General features: G+C 43.7%; 1 protein-coding gene across 1 annotated transcript; it reads left to right on the top strand.

Annotated features, from left to right (window-relative positions):
* The first annotated feature begins 3,362 nt into the window (after positions 1–3,362).
* On the top strand, positions 3,363–10,225 carry SLC39A2 (solute carrier family 39 member 2). Its single transcript, XM_054994685.1, has 4 exons — positions 3,363–3,905; positions 6,637–6,761; positions 7,317–7,367; positions 8,478–10,225. Exons 1-4 carry the CDS (start codon positions 3,791–3,793, stop codon positions 9,072–9,074), a joined length of 888 nt encoding a protein of 295 aa, XP_054850660.1. The 5' UTR covers positions 3,363–3,790; the 3' UTR covers positions 9,075–10,225.
* The last annotated feature ends 13,409 nt before the right edge of the window (positions 10,226–23,634 follow it).

The following is a 23,634-nucleotide window of genomic DNA, read 5'->3' as shown; positions in this document are numbered from 1 at the left end:
GATCTAATGCCGATGGCGACTTTGCATTTGATCAAACCGACTTAAGAATGGTTAAAAGAAGACTTTTCCGGAAGGTATCCAGTTCTCAATTGAGTTAGTGGTGATGAGTCTGAAACCAAAAGGAAGTAGGAAGTCTGGACTGGTTTGTTATTAGTGATCTCATGTATACAGCGCTGGATTCTGTTACCAGTTAGGGACGGACGGGGGTGTAGGTCAAGCAGGTTTGCCAGGAATTTGGTTTCAGTTTCTAGCTGTGGCCTGAAAGAAGGAAGTTGGGATAGTCAGGATCCCTTAGTTGTGTACTGTAACTCCAGGAGAGGGATTTGTGTGATTAAGTTTGTGTTATGATGCAGAGGAGGTCGAGGGAAAGACTGGTTCCAGTTTGTGGAACCATAAATGAATTTAAAAAGAGTCAAGTGGAAACTTAAAGAGCTGCTAGTGTGTTGAGGCAGCTGTTGCCCACCTTCTCAATAGTTTATTTTAAAACATTTATATGCTGCTTTTCCACCTGTGGCAGCAAACATTAAAGCATTTAAAACTTTAAAACACCATTGAAAATGTATACTTAAATATTTAACAATACAATAAAAACAGAGACATACAAACACACAACCAGGAAGGAGAAAGGCCTTCACCCACTGGTGGAAGACTGGGCCAAGCTAGACATGCAGATTTTTAGAGTTGGGTTTGGGTTTCCCAGACCCAGCTCAGGTTTCTGCAGTCATACAGCAGTTAAAAAGTAAACAAAGAGCCCAAATGGCCTCAGAATGCCTCTGTGTGTGTGTGGGGGGGGGGCTCTTCCCTCAATCCGTTTCCCTGTCAAAATAGCACAGGGGGAGGTTTTCCCCTCATGTTTTTACGGCTCCAGTGCCCAGAATACTCCACATTTAGCAGAAAAAATGGGGGGGGGACTTCTCTCCCCTGCTATTTTGACAGGAAAACAGATTGAAGGGGAAGGGAAGAGCCCCTGTTCCTTCCACAGAGGCGTTCTGAGGCCATTCAAGGTTTCCTTTATTTTTAATAGCTACTCCCCAAAGCGGCTGTGTAACTGCAGGGAACCCAGACCCAACTCTTTAAAAACCTGCATGTCCGCTTGGCCCAATGATAGAGGAAGACAGGTGATTCTCCCTGGGGAGGGAGTTCCAAAGTTTCGGCGCCATGACAGAAGGCTCTTTCCCGGGTGGCCACCCATCTAGCCTCAGGGGTACCCGAAGTGAGACCTCCGAAGATGACCTGGGTTGAAGGGTCAGTCATTTTGTACTGCCCTAGATGGATCTTCTGCTCCAGCAATGCATCTCCACCCCCTAGATTGCTTCAGGAATTGGCCTGAAGCAAAGCACAAGAGCTGTATAAGCCGAAGCAGCCACTCCTTAAGGTGTTTCTGACACCCACTGGCCTCATTCCCAACTGCCACTCGCCGAAACTGGGTCATGCAGCTTAGAGAAGTCTGGCCATGATGCAGTTTCAAGCAGCGTTACGATGCTGTGTCCATGTGATTGTTCGTGGGAGCTGATAGTTCTGTGTTCTCCTCCCAGCTCGGACGGGGATCTACTTTTTGGTGGAGGGGGTTGGGGGGCAGGGAGAGCACAGGGCAGGTCTGGTTTCTGAGATGGCAATTCTAGGCACGCCTGTAAGAACCAGTGAAATCAAAGGGGTCATTGACGCAGAGTTGAACCAGCTCAGGATCCAGTAGCGTTCCAGAAGTAAAGTATGTGTGGGCCTGGCCACTGTCTGGAGAGGAGAAGCCTGGAAGCAGCATTGTCAGTAGTTAACACTCCTAAGGCACTTTTACACAATGAGTGATTAAAATGGAACTCGCTGCCAAAGGATGCCGTGATGGCCACAAGCATAGATGGCTTGATAAGGGAATTCGATCCATGGAGGAGAAGTCCATCCGTGGCCTAGTAGCCATGGTGATTAAAGCGAACCTCCACGTACAGAGGCAGTACAGACCTCTAAATGTCAGTGCTGGGAAGCAAGCATCAAGGAAAGCTTCTGTCTCCACGGCCAGTTATTTTTCCTCCAGAATTAACTGGCTGACCACTGTGAGACAAGATGAGGGGGACTAGATAGACTACTGTTCTTGATCCGGCAGGGCTCTTTTATATTTTACGTATTTTTGTCCAGCGATGGGAAGGATAACCTTTGCTGTGTAGAGGAAACTGGACTGCAGCTATGAGGACTTGTTTGTTTGCTCTATAAAATTAATAGCTTAGGTTGTAAGAGCAGCCAGCCGCCTCCAAGCGAAAGCTTCGGGTGTGGCTGTGCTAAGCCTGTGAAACTTGTCTTGGGCCTTGAGGGGAAAGAAAGCCAGGCTGAGATTAGCCAGGTTTAGCGAGAGGAGGGGTGCTTGTCTGCTTTGAAGTATGATTTTGATCACCCAAAATAACCTTTTGTGATGCTTGGTTTCTGTTACTGTATTACTCTTAATAGCTGACACCTCAACCGCAGCAATCCATTCCTTTCTCTTTATTTAGAACTTCCTTTGATTGTTAGATGAGGCATTTTTGGAGCACCAAGTGTGCTACTAATCCATGATTTCTCTGTTACACGGAGACGTTGTGGTTTGCCAGCACAGCCTGCAGAGTAGGCCAGGCCAGCCTCTCTCCACCATTTGCAATCGTTAGGGCTGCACAGAATGTGGTTGAGGGCATTATGCAGGTCCTGCAGGATACCTGCTCATTTCGTCCTCAGTGATGTAACTCAACCTCCGCACCTTGCGATCTCTTTAATAGAAGTTAACGGCATAAGCCTTTACAGGTTGAGTCTCTTCAGAAGCATGGTGCAACTCTTCCTTCTGTTTCAAGGGCAAGTAGCAATGTGATTATCATTTTCCATTCATAGGGTGGGGGGCCTGAGAGTAGAGCACTGACTGAGCGGGCACTAAAAACTTGCATGTCTGTCTAGCTTGGCCCAGAGTATTCCACCCGTGCGTAAAAGACTTCCCTGTTTGATTTGGCATACCCCCTCCTCCCTGGTTGTGTGTTTGTATGTTTATAGAGGGGCGTTATAGACCTTGGGTCATGGTATGAGCCAGTTCTGTGAGTCTTGGTGGCAGGCGCAACTTGTAAACAGACTGGCAAGCAGTCCCAATTTTAACAAGCGCTTTTGTTTGGCATCTTGCGGCAGAGCTCTTTGACGTGGCTGCGTTGGCCATGATTCAAGTCTCCTATGGAATGTTTACAGAATCAAATTATGTATTTACGTAATGAAAAGGAATGGAGTGGGCTGGGCTGCCCAAGAGGAAGGGCAGTCTTTTCTTCTTTGGAGTATCGGGATGGTTGCTCAACTTCCCAAGAAGGTGGCCAGGGATGGAAGCAAGGAAGAGAGGGAGGAACCTAGGGAGCAGAAGGTAGAAAAGAGAGAGAGGAAGGTGGAATAGGAGAGGGCACCATGGTGAGGAAAGTTAGACCAATGGAGGGAACCGTGAAGTGGGGGAGGAACCAAATCATGAGCAGAGAAAAAGCCACCAGGAAGTGGAACTAAAGGAGGAAGAGGTGGCAGGAGAAACACATTTGGTCACCACTGGGATATCTGGATGGTCTTGCCATGTTTGGTACATGAGGATTATTCCTCCTGATCTTTTCCCCACTGGTATCGTCAACGGGAGAGTTGTATCGGTTCGAGTGAAGGTGAAGTTGCTTTGAGGATTCTGCTTGAGAGAGACCATTTAGTGAGAGGAGTGACAAGTTTCCAGGTCCAATTCGACTGAGGAGCTGGGGTAACAAGGACCCAAGGGCCGCATCTTCTAGCTTCCTTTCTATTTCCTGGTGGACCTTTCCGTGCCAAGATGGATCCCTTGCTAGGAGTGAAAATCGGCTGCTTGGCGGGCCTGCTGGTGGTCCCTCTCCTTTGTGGACTCATCCCAGCTCAAGTCCAGTGGTTCCAGGTCAACATGGCCAGAGGTGAGGTGGCAACAGAGGGAGGAGGAAATTTCCTTTATGAGGGGTGGCTGCAATGTGATGCTAAGAGCACCACTGTGCACTAGAATAAGCACGACCTTGTCACACACACATTATCAGAATGGTCTGATAATCATTCCCAGTTCGAACCTCGTTTCTGCCCTAGGCTAAGCAGCTGTCCACTCCAGCGCTCCTCACTTACTGTGGAGTTGTCATTATCTGGCGTCTGGAGCATCACTGCCTGTGTTTACAGTTGGGATGCTTTTTTCAAAGTTTCATATTGTCCTTCCCCTCCCACACTACTGTTGTGGAAATTAAATTCACTGGAAGCCAGGGTGCACCTGCCTCCCATTAATTCTCATGCATGTAAATGCACGTGTGTGAAATTATGTGTTGTGCAGCCTGCCACTTCAGCATCAGTAGATAGACATACTGGTTTGGATCCATCCAACTCTTCTGCCAGTGAAAAAGCAAGGGCATATCAAAAAGGCTATGCTGAAGGGCCTGCATTGACAAGACACACGGAACAGATTATAGTGACAAGGTGAAAGGAGCAAGAAAACAAAAATTTAGTTGGATCCAACAAGTACTTTTGAAGTCTTGTAACGTTAGAGTAACTTTTTCTTGATATGTTTAAATCAGCAGAATAACAGTGTATAGAAGCTGGAGAAAAATCTCTATTTGTGAGCATAAGTAGGTGGAAATACTCAGGCAGTGATGGCTTGGTTCAGTAATTGGGGTCTTCCATAAATGGGTCTCTAATTTGTATGAAACATTTGTGAGTCTTATTGCCCCCTATTCTCCAAACAAAATTTGCAGCAGCAGGATAATTGATAAGGCTGCCACCCGTGTGAAGAAATCCTTGTGGGTTCAAATTCCTCTCTATGAACTGAAATGTAAATAAAACAATGGCTCAAAAAGAAGAAAAATAGAATTTGATTTTTGGCAATGCTTAGTGCTGGCGATGATTATCCTCACTGATAGGCGTGACAAATCAGACTGTAAGGTGTTTGCCGTCTAAAACTTGATGTGAGGGAGGTGGCTGCAGGATAATCTGGGGAAGAATGTGTTCATTCTGGTCACATGTGTGTGGGCTTAGTTGCAGCAGGGAAAGGGGACACGTGACGCAGAGGCACTGTGACATAACAGCAGGTATTCTAAAAGATGGGGGCCAGAATGCTACTCGTTAAAATTCTTGCTATTTAAAAATTATTTGTATGTTATTTATAGCCCACCTTTCTCACTAGAACTGGAGGCGGATTGCACAGTGTGAGTCAGTACAGTCATGGTTGTGGATTTTCCGAGCTGTATAGCTGTGGTCTGGCATGCCAGTCACAGTTGCTGGCGAAACGTCAGGAACTACAATGTCAAGACCACGGCTATACAGCCCGGAAAATCCACAACAACCATCGTTCTCCGACCGTGAAAGCCTTCGACACTATATCAGTACCATCAGTTTCAAAGACATTTCAATACACATGTAATAGGGTATATACATGCAAATTTGCAAAGATTTAAAACCAGCATAAATCCAATACAGAAATGCTGAAACAGAGTATAAGTAATTCAAAGACTGACATATTAAACAACATGGGATCTAGCCAGTAGTATCATACTTAACAGTAACAGTAGTAAATTCTATTGTTACTCCTTATCACTTTACTGATACATCTCTTTGAGACAGCTTCCTTATAGTACAGCTCTCTTCTCTAAAAAAGCCCTCTCGAATCATTCAGTTTTGCATAGTGTTAGAATATGTAATCTGGGACACATTTCTAATCGGTCAAAAGACTTTTAATCAATTTGGTCCTCCGAATGTTGAGGCTATAGCAAAACTGGCGTACGTTACTGAGTTGTTACATGGCTTACTGAGTTAACGTACATGAAATGTTTGGAAACCACCTACAATGTAAATAATCACTTTTTCTGTAAACAGCTTGGTTGTCTCTGCTTCACTGAGTGTATCCGCACATGAGATGCTGCGCTAGAGCAAACATTTACAGCTGGATTATTCTTTATGGGCCAAACAATCCACGATTGCCTGTTTGCTTTATGCTTAGATCCACTGCCCAACCTGTCCCAAAGTCTTGGGGCTGCTACTCATTCATCTTGTAGCAGAGCATCCCATTAAACCAGAATAAATCAATGGCTTTCTTAAACTAAAAAATCAAAGATTTTACAGAATTAGCACAAATACTTTATTTTTTAAAAAATTAGACCCATCCCTTCAGGCAAAGGCTTTCACGATAAAGCTTCCACGATAAAATCAGCGGCAACTGAATCCATTAAAGTGAAAGAAGTAAAACTGGGTCCATCTTTTTAAAACCACACTTATTTTTCAAGCATCCTTCTTAGTGCTGAGGATACGGAAATGGAAGTACCACTAACTCTGGCATGTCCTTCAAATTACAAAACTGGATTTGGGGAAACCAGGAAGCGTGTTTTAGTACGTTCCTCCTTCTTGTCGTTTTGAAGACTGATCCATGTGCCCTTGTTTTCTCATAATTCAATGCCCTGCACGTGTGAACAGTCTTACTTCAAAGGTTATGTTGTAGGGGGATAGAAAACCTCTGTCCATGGAACTGGGTCTCCATTTCACATGTGAAAGTTATTATTTGATGTGAGTAGTTTAGTAAGTGCTTGTATGTTAATTAACCTGTCGAATAACACTGTGACTGCAATTGCTTTCCTGTTAAACTGGACTCTCCCTGTTGTTCGCCCTTTCTCTTTTCAGGGAAGCATCGGCGCATCCTTAGCTTTATTGGCTGCTTTGCGGCCGGTGTCTTCCTTGGGGCCTGCATTATGCACATGGTGGCCGACGCATTGGGGGACATCCGAGAGGAAATAGAAAAGCAACAGGTGAGTGCCACGACTGGGGGCCTCTTATTTTGAATTATTTTCAAAAATCTGACATTCTCTTAGATCTGATGAGATTTTTTTTCAGCCTTCTGAATTTATAGATGATGCTGAGGCTAGGATTAAATGCAATTAAAAGGGTAATTGCTGTCAAATTAAGCAGTCACTCTTAAAACTGAATTTCAACAACATCGTGCTAAATGAAATTTAGTATTCAGAGACGAGTTCAATGAATGACATTTGCCAAACTAGTTTGAACTGGAATGAAATCCTCAGAAACTATATATCTATTTAGATATCTTTACCCTGCTTTTCTCTCTGATAGGGAAATTAAAGCAGGTTATAACATCAATCTCCATCCATTTTATCCTCACAACACTCTTGTGAGGTAGGTTAATCTGGGTGAGTGACTGGCCCGAAATCACCCAGGGAGCTTCTACGGCAGACTGGGGATTGAAATCTGGGTTTCCCAAATCATAATACAACTTTCTAACCACTGTACAATGTATATGCCCCTGTCTTAACCCCAAATGTATGCTGTACTGTTTTTATAAACAGGGAAGTTTCGTCTCGAAGCAGAACAGTACATCTGAAAGTGATGATTCTGAGGTGAGTGCCTTGACCTTTGACCTCTCTTCTGTCCTGGAGTTATTAAAGGAGAGGGCAACCCGCAACTGCCACTCAATTGAATTAATAGCCATTTCCCAAAGATCTTTCTCCAAATAGAGAAAGAAGGCCAGGACTCTGCTCCCAGTGGATCAGATCCAAAATGTATGACTTTGGTAAACGAGTTCTGGGTGGAGGAATGGAATAGAGGTGTGGAATTGTAAATTGCTCAGCACTGGGCTTTGTATGGCTTCAGCAGGATAGGATCTCTACTCTTGCAAGATTTGCTGTCTTGGGAGAAGATGTTGATATGACAGGACTGAAATGTCAGGAGTGTGCGCATGCTTCCTCCAGCATGCACACGTTGAGCATGTAACAAATTTGCATTCTCCCTACACTGGACTAGAACTGCTTTACACTAGGTAGCTTTCATACACAGATGCCTCTTAAAAATGACACCACCCTTGAGTGCGTAGAATGATGTGTACAAACTGTAATCCTTTGCAGAGAGGACGTGCATGAGGGAAAGCAACCCCTGCCGAAACATACCTCTGTACTCACATGTTGGTGTACACTTTTGTACAAGTCTGTCTTGAGTCCTAATGGAGCTAGCCTCATCATAGTAAAGTCACTTGTGAAGCAGGAACATGCCTGGAAAGAAATCCTATGTGGCTTCTGTTGAATGCCACCTTCTGGAATAGCCATAACATTGCCCATGGATATTTCAGAACCTGTGAAAAACTCCATAATAATTGTGGCTCTTCTAGTATTAACTACCCTTATACATAACTGAATAGAGGCTCTGGGATTTCATAAGCATGCATTAGATATGAAATTTTATAACCATGCACTAGATACTAAATCAAACTGGTTCTGAAAGACAAAGAGTAATGAAAACTACACATAGAATGTTCTTTGAGAAATGACTCTCCATAGACTGGGGAGTAAGCAGAAGCTGTTAATTGACTTCAAAGTGGAGCGGGGGGAGAAGTGGTTGGAGGCAGGTATTTTGATCTTAGACCTTGGGGTCGAATTAGAGAGCATGGAGCACAACAGTATCCATGCATCTTACTGTATCTTCACTCGCCTCCCCTTTGTCTCCCTCCATGGCAGGGATACCCATTTGGAGAACTCATCATCTCGTTCGGCTTCTTCTTGGTGTTTTTCATTGAGAGCATGGTGCTGTACTGCTGTCCTCAGGCGGTTCATTCGCACAGCGATCCCGAAGCCCACGACGATCACAAGGGTGCGCCCGAATCGCACAGCTCCTTCCGAGCGTTCGTGCTCTTCCTTTCGCTCTCCTTCCACTCGGTCTTTGAGGGCCTCGCCATTGGTGTGCAGAAGGAGGAGACGGGGGCTGTTCAGCTCTGCCTGGCCGTGCTGATCCACAAAGCCATCGTGGCCTTCAGCTTGGCCTTGAAGCTCGTGCAGAGTGGCACCAGGACCCAGTGGAGGCTTCTTTACCTGGTGGTCTTTGCCCTGATGTCCCCTGCTGGTATTGCAATAGGAATTGGGGTGTCACTTTCTGACAGTGATGGAAGTGGCCTGGCTCAGGCTGTGCTGGAGGGGGTGGCAGCCGGGACGTTCCTTTATGTCACCTTCCTAGAGATCCTGCCCTATGAACTGCGCTCACATGAAAGCCCTCTTCTCAAATTCTTCTTCATCAGCCTTGGCTTCTTTATCATGGCCGTCATTGCTATTTGGGCATGAAGGACCTGTTGCGCAAGGTCTTCATGGAAACCGATCACTATTTCTCGGACCAAAAAAGCACAACTTTAAGATTGCCCAAGAAAGGGAAGACAAGGGAAGACAAAGATTTCCAAATCAACGCATTGGATCGAGAGACCAAGATATGTGAACCTGTGCCGCTTTCCCCTGAGTTCATGGAAGCCATCGCCAATGTCAACAGACTAGGCCAAGAGATTGACATGAGCAATCTTCCTGAGTCTTCCTGAAGGGGCACAATAAGGGGGGCTTTTGCTTGAAAGGAATTCTCAGTTTAAAGAATAAAGACAACTTGCAAGTTTTCATGGTATGGATGAAAACATGCAATGTGGTGTTTCATGTGACTTTAGGTAGGCAGAGGGGTTGGAGTAGATGAGAGATCTGACCCCAAGCAAGAGACTGGTCTCTGTTCTGCCTTAGGCTGGGGGGAAAGGCGCCTCCATCATAAACGGGCCTTCTTCCAACTTAAGCTGCTCTTCCGTTGGAGGAAGGCTTCACACTTCGCTAGCAGAGTGGTGCTGTACATACCAATGGCCCTCTTCATTTGCTACCTTGTTCTTACTTCCAGTCACTCTTTTTTGTCAAGGAGGGTAGTAGTATCCAAGAATTTCCTCCAAGGCTTGAGGGGTTGGTTTGGAAAATGTTGCTCCATACACGTTAGTCCCAGGTCTTCCTGTTTTGGGTTAACTATTCTGAAGCAGACGTTGCCGTTTGTAGCATTTTGTGACCAATTATCCAAGTTACTGTCATGACAGCTGCTCATTCTAGGATTTTTGTTTGCAGCAGCTGAACTCCAATTAATCTCTTACTAAGCCATGTAAATATACTTCCTAGTTCTGATATTTGGGGTTCTGGCTGTTCTGCCAGCTGGCCAGTGATTAGACCCGAGTTGGAACTTCTGTGATGCTTCCACTGAGATCAGACTTGCCAGTCTCGTGATTCTCTTGGTAATGATGTTTGCTTCCTGCTTTGGCTGGGATACAGGTTGCATGACACAGGGATGGTGGTTCTTGGTGCTATTCCTGCTGCTTCCAGTATGCCTGTCTTTCAGCCAGGTTTTGGATGGCACGGGCAGCAGGAAGGCAAAAACCTTCAACAATGAAGCGTGCCTTGCACAGTGAATAAAGTTATTTGTGAGTTGGTGTCCCTGTGTCTTCCTGAAACTGCTGGATTCCACAGCACCTCTTGGAGGCTTCTCATTTGACTTCTGAGTAGTTCTTTGAGGGTTTGAACGGACTGCATCAACTCAGATGGCTTAAATCCAAAGTAACTCCTCCACCATTGGAGCTACTGTAGATGGCCATGAGTGAGAGACGAAGTATGCAATAACATAACCAAGATTTGGTTGCCCCAACCTGGTTCTATAAAGAATAAATGAATTGTGGTAGTTTCTGGGGATGGCAAGGTATGCTGCAATTCCCATCATGATCTGCTCGGCTACGCCCAATACCATTCTGAGGCCTATGGCAAATTTTGAGGCCCCTCTGTCTGGATGAATTATGTCTGCTACAGACACTCTTTAATTTCTGTTGCAAACTGCGTGGAGGGCTTCTGCAGATAGGAAGGGAATCAACCGATCCTTGCCTTCTTGGCAATGCTGCTCCTATTCTGCATGAGAAGGGTAACCAGAATGGGTTGTTAATTTCCTCTTCATCTCCCTGAAGGGGAGGTGAAATTGACAGAGCCTTCATGGAGGTGAAGAGGAAATTAATAAACCCTCTGATGAACTATATTTGTCTGCTCTGTAGGAGGGAGAAATTGACAAGAGTCTTCAGCTCTGTCTTTTTAAATTATGCTTCCTGGCTAGCATTGAGTGTTCTCGTGTAAGATGTCTCGTGCATAGAGGCGCTCAGAAACTGCCTTCAGCCTGTAGACCTGCTTCTCACTTGCAGCATCTATAAATCTTCCCTGCAATTACTTGGAGCATTTGTACCATCTGTGGCTGAGAGGGGAACGGACCTTCAATGTCATAAAAAGCAAGCTGTTGTCCATAGGGAGCAATGAAAAGTCACATAAACAGAGAAAAGGAAAGAGAACCAAAAGCCTCAATACATGAACACGGAAGGGACGTGGGAAAGGAAGAGACCCAAGGCCACTGGCACCTGGGGAAAAAACGTAGATTGGCTGAAACCTTTTCCCGTGCAAACCAATAATCCTTTTCTGCTTTTTAAGAATTTAGGGTCAGTTCCTATTAATTCCTTTTTGATCAAAGAGAAATTTTAAGAGGGGGGTTATCTAGAACATCAGAATTTCATTCTATTGATGAGTTAAGCGTGTTAGAGACAACCTTAGCTTCCATTGTATATAGCAATGGAGGACTTCTGCACGTAAAGCAGGTGAGGATCTTTTGATTCGTTTCCTTCCTGGCAAGGTCACTCCCATCATGAACCTGAAGTCAACGCCGATTTTCTAACCCCTAGCTTTATTTGTTGATGAGCTGTGCCTTCCAGAGACAACAATGACTTCCAATGTGATAAGTGTGTGTGTGTGTGTGTTGGGGGGGAGATCTGGCAACCACATGGGCCAGGATGTTCTGATGTCCTACACTTTTGTACGGCTACTCCCACAGCTATCCTGAACCTGGTGAATAATTTTGAGATTCATATCTTCATATTCTGAGGAGTTAGCATGCCACAGATGGACAAACAGAAGGATCCTTTAATTATTATAGATTTCTTTACTTTACTGATAGCCCACCTTTGTTGCAGAGACTCAACAAGAATTATTATTTTTTATCAAATTTATACCTTGCCTTCCCTGTGACTGGACTCAGGGCAGCTAACAACCATATATTATACAATTAAAACCATTTACATGTATAAAAAAACATTAAAAAACTGGTGTCATGACAATTCAATCATAAAAAATAAGACATTAATCAAACAAGGCTTTTGGACAAAGGTTACAGAATGAGTAGATAATATCAACCACAACTGCCTAGGCAATGACCAAGGCAACACAATGCACTAAAAGCAAGATGATACTTAAACATTGAAGTGGATGGCATTCCTTTTCCATTATAAAGCACCTTCCTGGATGAGTCCATTCTATGGCTGTTCCAATCCCTTTCTAAAATTGCACTCTTGGATATTTCTTGTTTGCACATTCTGCAGAATGGCAGAAGTGTCGGATGGAGCTTCCTGGCTTCACATGGTGGCCATTCCACCAGGTGGGAGCTTCCACAAAGAATGCAGCTGAAAAACAACATGATGGTGCCTTCTAGCCTGATACCAGGGGCTCCTCGGGTTCTGTCCTCACTGCATGCACATTCTGCATTTTTTCAGATACTTATTTCGGTGCAAGCCTTATATGAAGAGTCTTCCCTTTCATACAATATATACGCATGTCAGCTTAGGACCCACCTACAGTGTCCAAGAGCAGAAAGGGGGAGGGCTATTTTGGGCAGTTCTATCTTCCTGCACAAGGCATCTGATCCTCTTCTTCCCCCACCCCAGTCTCATCATAGGGTTTTCAGGGTAGGAGATTAACAGAAGTAGTTTACCATTGTCTTCTTCCACTTCGCAGTATCAGCAAGGGTTAGTTGAAGCGTCACTGCCGTTGTCTGTGACAGATCCTTGCCAGTGTCACCTTCCACTACTGCTGCTGCCCAGTAGCTAACCTTGAAGGATTCTTCCGCTCCCATCACCATTGGAACATTTAGTTCTCTTCTGCTGATGTGACCGTTGATTCTTGAAGAGGGTGGATACATCTTAGTCTGGTATCTCAGCTTTGACCATTCTGCCTTGAGTGACTCTTCCAGAAGTTTAGACTCTTGACCAAGCCTGTGCTCCTGGCAGTGTTGCTCTCAGCTTCACTGCCACACTCAAACCCCCTCATCATGTTAAGGTGTGTATCCAAGAAGGGGTATTTGAAGAAGTGCATATCAGTTCTTAGGCACATTCATTGCTAGATTGTTTTGGTTAACTGGTAGTTATGAGGAACAAGTGGGTCAAAACATTATTGACCTCGACTGTTTTTCAGTCAGACCTTCTCAGCACAGAAATGTCAGACAGATTAAAGGTTTTCCCACAGAAATGCATTTTTTCCAATATGGCTGGCCTAGCTGGGCCAAACTCCAAGTACATGAATCTTCACATTCTAGGAATCACAGCTCCACATTAACAGTCAAGACATACTTTCATCCTATGAGAATTAATTGAATCCTCTTAACTGTTGTGATGAAGGAAATAAAATGGCCACATTGGAACCCCTCAGAGATAACTTTTCTTCTTCCCGAGGGAGAGGCGGACTTTGTGAAAACTTCTTTCCCTCAGACCTGTAATTACCAAAATCACTAAGATCAAACTCTGCTTCCCATGTGGTGTCTGATGTTACCTGCAAAATTAATTACAAAAGAGAGTTGAATGAAATGCTTTGGATTGTGCAAAGTCAAATCAGTCTCTGTGCCGCAGTGCTCTGGGATGGTACCTTGAAGAAGACTGAATTCCACCAGATTGAATATTGAAATGCAGGAGGTCTGCATGAGCCGGAGCAGAGAAATGCAAACATTCAGAAGTCTTCTTTTTGTGCTATTCCTCCTCTTACTTCTTCCTCATGCTTCTGGCAGAAATTTGAGTCCCGTGTGCAATAAACATAAATTGGAGCCACATATAACCAATGATAGTTTCATTATTATGTTAGGATCATATTCAATTGCAGCTGTACAAATATTCAGCTTTTCAGAGCAGAAAGAATACGTTGAAGAGCACTTGTAAGATCACTTTCATTTATTAAGCTGTCTCCAATATTTCTGAATGTAACTCCAATCACTATTAGAAAATTCAGGATCAAACCATTTCCAAGAGAGTGACAACGAGAAACGCTTCATAGATGCAGTTCCATGCACGTCAAAAAAAGTGGGGATGGGTATAGATAATCTGGGTGCGGAAAAGTGTTTATCATGTACCTTTTGGGGTACAGGTCTGCAAATTTGCCTCATCCTGAGGGGAAAGATTGCTAATGGGTGTTAATAAGCCATTACAACTCTAACATAGCATAGAAGAGTGAAGGGAAAATTCATTTATTTTGCGACGTCTCGCAAAACTCGTGTGAGGAAACGCGATCTTCCACATTTTTTCCGACATGATCCTCAACGTTGCGCAACGTCCCGGCTTCAGGCAATCCATGTGGAATCGGCCAGTGTATACAGAAGAACAAAACAAAAGATTTTTTGAAACAGCAACCAACAAGTTAAGCTATTGGCATTGACTGGATATACTGAAGATATGAAGGATATACTGAGAGCATGGGGAAGGGGGATCTGATGGGGTCTCTTTGGAACTTTTTAAACCAGAGTGAAAATTACAAGCTGGAGATTGATTGTTTATCCGTCATGGCATCACACTAAGACACCCAGTCCTAGATAGCAGTGACCACCATAGGGACACCCTGCACAACATCAGAGATGGAGTAGCGATGTGAAATTTTATAGTTACAATCTACCAGGCAGCCTCTTTCTGTATCATAATGTGACGTTGCCTGCAGAGTAGACTGAACTACCAACTATAATTTAAAAGTAAGTTTGAAAACTGTGGCTGATGCTGCGATGTCTGCAGCTAGAACTGCCTGGAAACAATACTCTTTTTAAAACACTGTGACCCATAATCTCTTTGCAGGTTAATCCCTAAAAACATCCGGCCTTTCATTTTGCTATAACAGAGATCAACCAGAATATCCAGCTCTTACCCAACATCTCATTGGAATACTCGGTGGGTAACAATCAGTTCAATGCAATGGTAACAAGTCTGAACACTTTAAGCTTCCTGTTTAGGCTGCAGAGAAATCCAACTAATTACAACTGTAACAGCAAGAAGGACATACTGGCCATCATAGGTTCACTCTCTGCTCAAAACTCAATTTTGATGGCCAACATGTTAACAAACTACAAAATACCACAGGTATGTGTCCTCAGGTGAATGCACAGTTGTTGCTTCCTAGCATAGAAACTCGAGCAATCCTCCAGAAATGTACTTTTGTGCACATCAAAAGTTGTAATGTTTAATATTCAGGACTTAAAATCTAATTTGCTTTTCCTCATGCAGCTCCTTTTGAGGACTGCAGCCCACATCTTCTCATGTGCTGCCGTGTGTGCTTACTATGCAAAATATTACTCCAGTTTGGTATACTGGAAGGTCGTAATTTGTGAGACAATCTGGAAACTTCAAGCACACAAATCTCACAAAACCACATTCTTCCATACTGTACTTTACCTAAGCTCCAGATGTCCTATTCAGATCTATAGTGTTCCTGCAGACATAATAAAATTTGGGTTACGGTAATTGTTGGATAGTTAAATTCATTCAATTTAAGATGTCACTGTGAGTTTAGAAAAGTGAGTGATGCATTTCTTTATAAAAAAAAATGGCTTTTCTCCTTATATCAGCTCAATTATGGCTCCTTTGATCCAGCATTGAGCGATAAAGTTAAGTTTCCTTCATTATATCAGAAGTTTCCAAATGAAAATGCTCATTCTGTTGGGATAGTTCAGCTGCTTAAGCATTTCAAATGGATGTGGGTTGGGATCATCACGTCCAAAGATGAGAGTGGAGAATCTTTTCTGCAGACCCTGAGACCCAGGCTCCTCCAGAACAACGTTTGTCTTGCTTTTACACAAATGATGCCAATTATATTTATTAAGAGAATAAGTAGTATCTGGACATTCCTAACAGGCATATATTCTCTCCGGCTGAAGAAAGGGAATGTTTTCGTTGTCCATGGGGATTTTCGGTCTATGGATGGGTTACAAATACTTCTGTATTGGTATGAAGTTAAGGAACTGCATCTGATGGAAAGGGTATGGATCATTACTACAATGTGGGATTTCACCGCTGTGTTTCACAAGGATGCATTCACACCACAATCCCTCAATGGTACTTTGTCCTTCAGACAGAAAAGTGGTGCCAGGATTTGAGGATTTCCTGGACAACATCAATCCATTCAGAGTGCCTCTGATCGACACTTTATGGGAAGCGATATTTAAATGCTCTATTCCATATTTGAAGCACTTAAGGCCAGGTTTTCCTCTCTGTACAGGGAAGGAGAAGCTGAGGAGCCTCCCTAAACACACTTTTGAAATGAACATGTCTGATCACAGCTACAACATCTATAATGCTGCTTACATCTTTGCACATGCTTTCCATGCCCTGCATCTGTCAATTGTCAAGCAGAGAGCAAAGGGATTTGCAGAGAGGAGAAAACTTGGGAATGTTCAGCCATGGCAGGTGAGTCTCTGTGCCTGTCAGTCACACCTTGTCCTACTTCTTATAACGCAGAAAAGTAACAGTCAATCTGAAGTCCGATTTCGAAGAAAATTTTGTGTTGGGTTAACACAACAGCATTTCCTCTCCTCTCAGTTTTGACACTGAGGGTCCTCCTGATAACCATAGTCACACCTCGTCCTATTTTTTTGTTTTAGGAAATTCTTTCATTAAGGAGTTTTTTAAAAGGCAAGCTTGATACGTTGTATACATTTCTTAGAAATTCTTTTCTCTTTCTTTATGGTCATTTGACCAATCATAAAACACCAACTTGCTAAAAAGAAAATTCAAAGCATACAATAGAACAAATAAAATAATGTGGAGTTCAGATCTAGTTACACTACAAAATGATTTCTGAAATCTCTGAGTTTGCTTAGGTGTGCACCGAATGCATATTTCATTTTGCATTCAATACATATGGCATCTGAACATCCATTGGGCTTTGTTCATGATACTCTTACCCAATTGTGTGCCCTGTGGATGCCTAAAAGGATTTGGTATGCATAAGATGGTAGTGTACAAAGACAGTTTTGAAGCTGTTCTGTCCGATGACGTGGAGGATTTACTTTGTAATAAATGGTTCAGGAGAATGATGGTTTGGGGGAGGCATGCTGGAACATACTTAAGTGAAATTCTAAGAGATCTCATTGTTCCATTCTCCTCCATGGATGTGAATACATGTGGAAATTTAAGGTGATTAACACACTGTGCATGTACAAATCAATCATCATCTCTCCTGGGTTAATTTCCTTCACAAAATTTTCTTCATTTAATTTCAAAGGGAATAAATTGGGAGATGAAATATTTTTCTTCTCAAACTCAAAGAAGGGGGGAATAATCAGGTAGGCCTTCTTTTGACTGGTCAGTGGTGCTTTCAAGCTCATGTCCTTTTATACTGTCGGTCTCTTGTACTGCTGCCCAAATCCATTCAACCTGCTCCCCATCTCAGGGCCTAACAACATTTTATGTTTGCAGAAGGGAGTATCCTGGGTAATGTTTGCAGAAGGGAGTATCCTGCGTAAGGTGGAGAGGTGTTTTCCGAAGTTTCTCAGTCTCTTGTGGTACCAGTTCTGATCAGGACCATGATGTCTGGAGAAAGAGGATTTGGAATGACCACTGATGATATCTATCAAAATACCAATAGCTGGGGCAGGGGATGCAAGCTCAACAAAAAGTTCTTCAGTGGCCCCCAATAGAAAAATGTCTTCCTTGGCAGTATCAGGAAATGGGTGTGGGCAGAGAGGTTCTAGGACCACTATGCACTGTGTTCCTGATCTGAATCGGGCCCCATGCACCCTAGAAGTGCACAGCTTCAAAGCCCACCTCACCAACCTAACCAGGATGTTCCCAGGGAAACAACAGAATAACAGGGTGGTTTCCTGTTGCTCTCAAGGCTCAAAATTGATATAGGCCGTTTCCACATGCGTTGAATAATGCACTTTCAATGCACTTTAGTTATCCTTTAGAAGTGGATTTTTTGTTCCACACATGGAAAATCCGTTATAAATGTGCACTAAAGCGTATTGAAAGTGGATTATCTAACGTGTGTGGAAACGGCCATATTCTTCTATTGTACCATTTCCAAATTATATGCCTGCTTGGGATGAGATTTGCCTTCTACCTTGCTCCCTAATGTTTACCCTAGATCGACCATTTCTCAATACTTTCCAAGAGTAGCAGAGGCAGCACTGATGGAAGGAAGGTCTAGGTCAGTGGCAGCAAGGAAGAGTCTCCCTTGAAGGTGTTGGAAACGGCAATGTCTGGTGTACTACAGCAGCAAGAAGGGAAGAAGAGCCTTCTTCACGGGGGGGGGGAGTGGAGTAAGGGTCACTTAGTTAAGGCAGTGACAGCTGCATCTCTCTTGATTCCTGGGGGTTATTTCCTTGACTTCTCTCTTATTGGGCTAAACAGGGCAATATCCTGTTTCTTCTCTCTTCTGATCTCGCCCTTCACCAAGATGTAGTCGGATAGTGAGGACCTATCTCTATCTCTCCAGTTTACTATCAAGTATATAGTTTCTAAATAAAGTTTTTAGGCTCTTTGATCAGCACGGCGTAACTTCTCTGCGTTTATTTCCACTCTGCTATCAGAAGGTGCCCAGGGCCATTTCCAGATTGCTTACTTGCACCCGGGACGTCGCGGCATGTTGTGGGGGGAAACGCGAAATATCACGTTTTCTCATGTGAGTTTTGCGCGACATCGTATGATGTCATGCAAAACTTGCACGAGAAAACGCGATATTTCGCATTATCCCCGCAACATGCCGCGACGTCCCGGGTGCAGGTAAGCAATCTGGAAACAGCCCAGGTCAGGACACAGCAAGTCCTTGAGGCTCAAAATTGATATATTCTTCTATTGTATCATTTCCACATTATATGATTGCTTGTTCTTTGAGATGAGACTACATTAGTCCCTAATGTGTACCCCAGATCTGCCATTTCCTATCATTTTCTAAGAGTAGCAGAGGCAGCACTGATGGAAGGAGGATCTAGGTCAGTGGCAGCAAGAAAGAGTCTCCCTTGAAGGTCCCAAGATCAGAACACAGCAAGTTCGGGAGGCACACCATATTGAAAAGCAATCACAGTAAATGCTAGGGAGGGTTGAGAGGACACAATTAATGTTGTGCAATATCAGACACTGAGAGAAGATATCAAATAAGATGCCAACTTGGGAGGCACCTGGGGAAAGACTGCAAAAGAATTCCTCCGGCCTGTAGAAAATACGAGAGAGTGGTGAATAGACTTTATAACCCAGAGATCAGAATTCTGCACATTCTAGCCTCACAAGATGCAATCAATGTGCCCCCGCACCATGTATTGTTCCTCCCTGCCTATAAACTTTTCTCTCCCATCTAGCTGCACTCTTTTCTGAGGAAGGTTCACTTTAACAATAGTGCTGGAGATGAAATTGCCTTTGATGAAAATGAAGAACTGGCTGCTGCATACGACATCATCAACACGATCACATTCTGCAATAAAACTTTCCAGCATGTCCGAGTTGGGAAGGTGGACCCCCGAGCTCCTGCAGGCCAAGAATTCACCATTAATGGAAGTGCGATTGTATGGAATCACAAGTTTAAACAGGTGTGTGAATTCTTTTACTGAAATTTAAATATTAAGGTCTGATTCAGTGTCTGTAGAATCCATTTTCACTTCATTTCTCCTTGAAAGGACACAAAGCAGCTTACAGAAATTCAACAGCAATCAAAACACAGTACAAAATGTACCTATAATTTAAATAAACAGCCTTTTGAATCATGCTTAATCTTTAGTGCTAGAGTCAGAAAACTGAAAATTCTAATAAAAAAAAGCCTGAAGCTTGGAGGTCTTCACCCTGCCGGAGTCAGGAGCTAAGTATGCAGCAATGCCCACCTCCCCTTCAACCTGCTGGTATCAGGAGCAGAGCAGGTGGCAGTGCCCGCACCCCCTTCACTCAGCTGGGCTCTTGAGCAGAACAGGTAGTAAAGCCCACTGTCCACCTTCACACATGGAGCAGGAGGCAATGCCTGTTTCTCCCTCCACCTGGCAGGGAGCAGGTGGCAATGCCTACCCCCTTCACCCAGTTGGGATCAGGCTCGGAGCAGGTGACAATGCCTACTCCCCTTCATCCAGCTGTAGTCAGGCACAGAACAGGAGACGATGCCCACTCCCGTTTACCTGGCATGTATCAGGCATGGAGCAGGTAGCAAAGACCACCACCCCTTCACATGGCCAAGATCAGGCAGATCAGGCATGGAGCAGATGACAATGCCCATCCTGCTCCTTCACCAGCTGGAATCCAGTACAGAGGAGGAGCAAATGCCTGCCTGCCCCCTCCCCTTTCTAGAGTCCATTGTATTTTCCCTCCACAATGGGCTTTGGTGCTAGTTTAAATTTAAAATTGGTATTTGAGTAAGTGGAAATGACCTCACAGGAAGGTGAAGAGACGGAAGAACTAATCTTTGACTGTGATGTGATATCTTGTGATGTACCATCACAAGTTGTAAAATCATACATGAACTGAGCTGCCTCCCATGCACTGTTCCAAGATATTCAGCTATTTCCCAATCTGGAGTTGGATACTCTAGAGGTATATTATTTTCGTCCTAAAAAACCTTCTTTGTGACTGCTGTGAGGTGGTGCCGTCTTCAACATGTGTCAAGAGCTGCCAACCTGGATCCAGCAAGACTGTTGTGGAGGGGAAAGAAGTCTGTTGCTATAGTTGTTCACGGTGCCCTGGAGGGAGGATTTCAGTGCAAACTGGTAAGGAAAGAAGGAATGACTATTTGAGAAAAGAAGACAGGGCTTTACATTTGGGCCATGATTATGTCGGCAAGAGTTGTAAAATGGATTTTCTAAAATCTTGTTTCTTGAACCCGGAGAGAAAATAGGAGGCCACGGGCCATATTTGAACTAAGAAAGCCCCCCACACAAAAATGCCATAGTCTTCCTCTTCTTTTAGTCCCTATTAGACTTTTATGCAAGATAGCACTACAATACAGGAAAGTAGCAATGGGTATTCCTGTAACATGTTAATCTCATCAGTTGAATTCTACACACAAAGTCAAAATCTATGATGGCATTAAAGCGATAGAGATTTTGTGTAGGACTGAGCTTGCAGAATATCTTTCTCATTGAGATCTTCCCTGTTAATTTCAGATGCTGACCAGTGCCAGAAGTGTCCAGAGGATCAATATCCAAATGAAAAGCAAGATCACTGCATTCCCCGAAGCATCACTTTCTTATCCTATGGAGAACCATTGGGAGCAGCCTTGGCTTCCTTGGCCCTTTTATCTTCCTTGGTCACCATCATGGTGATGAGGCTCTTTGTTCTGCACTGGGACACTCCCATCGTCAAAGCCAACAACAGGAGCATCACCTGCACCCTCCTGGCCTCTCTCCTGCTCGGCTTCCTTTGCTCTTTCCTTTTCATTGGTCAGCCTGGGAAGGTCACCTGTCTTCTGCGGCAAACTGTGTTCGGAATCACCTTCTCCATCTCTGTTTCATGTGTGTTGGCCAAAACCTTCACAGTGGTTCTGGTCTTCTTGGCTACTAAGCCAGGAAATAGCATCATGAAATGGGCAGGGAAGAGACTGGCAACTTTGGTAATTATTCTCTCTTCTCTCATACAAATTGGCATCTGCGCCACCTGGATAGCCACCTCTCCCCCGTTCCCAGAGCTTGACATGCACTCCCAGCACAGCCAGATCACAGTGTAGTGCAACGAAGGCTCAGAGGTCATGTTCTACCTTGTCCTGGCCTACATGGGCTTTCTGGCTATCCTCAGCTTCACTGTGGCTTTCTTTGCCCGAAAGTTGCCTGATACTTTCAATGAAGCCAAGCTGATCACCTTCAGCATGCTTGTCTTTTGCAGTGTTTGGGCTTCCTTTTTCCCAACCTACTTGAGCACCAAAGGGAAATACATGGTGGCCGTGGAGATCTTCTCCATCTTGGCCTCCAGTGCTGGGCTATTGGGCTGCATCTTCTTCCCCAAATGCTACATTATTTTAGTTAGGCCTCAGCTGAATACCAAGGAGCTACTCATTAGGAAAAGGAATGGTCTCATTTAGTTCTTCATCTCCTTTCAGCCTGGGGAGATTCTCTATGGTAGCAGTAGACCTTAATTGTAGACTACTGCTGTGCTTTCTGGAATTCCTGATATGAAAATATGCATGAAAAAATACCCTTTTCTGGATAATTACCTTAATTTTCTGGAATGGTTACAAGAATACAGGATTCTTAGGCATTCTGAACCTTACAGCCCCCTCCCCCCTGTGTAGTTTTTCCCCCTCTTAGGATGCTTCCCATCTGCAGGTGCAGCTATTTTGTTTTTATCTGATTCTCCAAATTTTCCTGGCCGTGGCCCAGGGAAGATGGATCTGCCGGGTCTATGTCAAGGCAGAAATGAAGAAAACACAGGGACCACGAGGAAACAACCCAACTTTTATGTTCCAAATTATAGAACTGAAATATACAGCACACTGGAGCTTGATATTTGTGATTATTGAGTCAAAAGTTAACACCAAACCTCCCAGCGGGAGATGGCGACGGGCTTGCCGGCTGGCAATTTTCCCGTTTTGCAAGAGTTATGCTTCTTCCAAAGCCACAACTTTTCTGAAATCAATATACAAACACAATCAGGATGTGATCACCTCAAAAAGAAAGATTTTCTGCAATGGGTAATTTCATTTACAACTTCATTTACAAACTTAATTGATTTTATACATGGTAAATATAATTGGCATCATAAAATGAATGAGAAAACCCACAACCAAAGAAATCCACCAAATGCATTAAAAATATATACATTCAATATCTTTCCCTTGTAAACTTAACTTTTTCAAGATTCTCTTTGCACTTGGTGAGAAACGTTCTGCTTTGAAAGTGGATCCCATTACTTCCAAAGCTGCTGGAAGTCAACAAAAAGGGGGGGGGGGAAAGGGAGGGGGTTAGAGATGAAAAAATTGGGGAAAATTGAATGTAAATGTGGAAATAATGGATTCTAACCCAATAAAAATTTTTCAAAAAAAAAAAAGAAAGTGGATCCCATTAGACCATTGTTTCCCTTTATAGTCTCATACACACACTTAATAATATATATACAAATGATTACTTCATGCAGTGGTTGAACTCCAAAATAAACGTTCAATCCTTTCTCTTTTCAAAGTCAATGTGTTCCGAAGTCTTTTTTCGAGCGTTTGGTGAGGAACACTGTGCTAATTGGCTATTTAAATCAATCATCCCCGTCCCCACAATTAAAGGGTCAGGGTCACAAAGGCTCTTTAGAAAAAGAATGTGAAAGTGTCTGGTGTAATCAGCATGAAATGACCAATTGTATCTTATCCTAGAAAAGGAGTGAAATCAGCCTCATTGTTAAGCCCGAATGGTGATAGGCTGTTTAAATGGAAAATCCACTGAGTCTCCACGTGTGACAAAGCTCTCCGTGTGTCAGAAGAATGTTTGCTAGACAAGGTCTGTAATACAGAAAAATGCAATTCGCGTTCATGTGTGTGCCTTTCCTGGAAGTGCTGGCTCAAAGGGGCTTCTGATGACTTGTTTCTAATTCTAGATAAATGTTCTTGAATGCGAAGTCTCAAGGGTCTGATAGTACTTCCAACATACAGTAAATTACACATACAACAGATTACATATACCACGTTGGGTGTAGCACAGGTGGAAAAACCTTTTGCATACAAATTTCTACCTGTTTTTGGGTTAGTAATGCTATCCAAACTCACTGCAAGATCACAAACATTGCAATGCCCACATTTAAAGTGGCCACAGGGCAAATTACCAGTAGGTGTTCTGTCC

Source organism: Eublepharis macularius, chromosome 12 (assembly GCF_028583425.1).
Source record: "Eublepharis macularius isolate TG4126 chromosome 12, MPM_Emac_v1.0, whole genome shotgun sequence".
In the NCBI taxonomy this organism is placed as follows: Eukaryota; Metazoa; Chordata; class Lepidosauria; order Squamata; family Eublepharidae; genus Eublepharis; species Eublepharis macularius.
The sequence above is the reverse complement of the archived record's forward strand: the minus strand, read 5'-3'. Positions and strand labels throughout refer to the sequence as shown.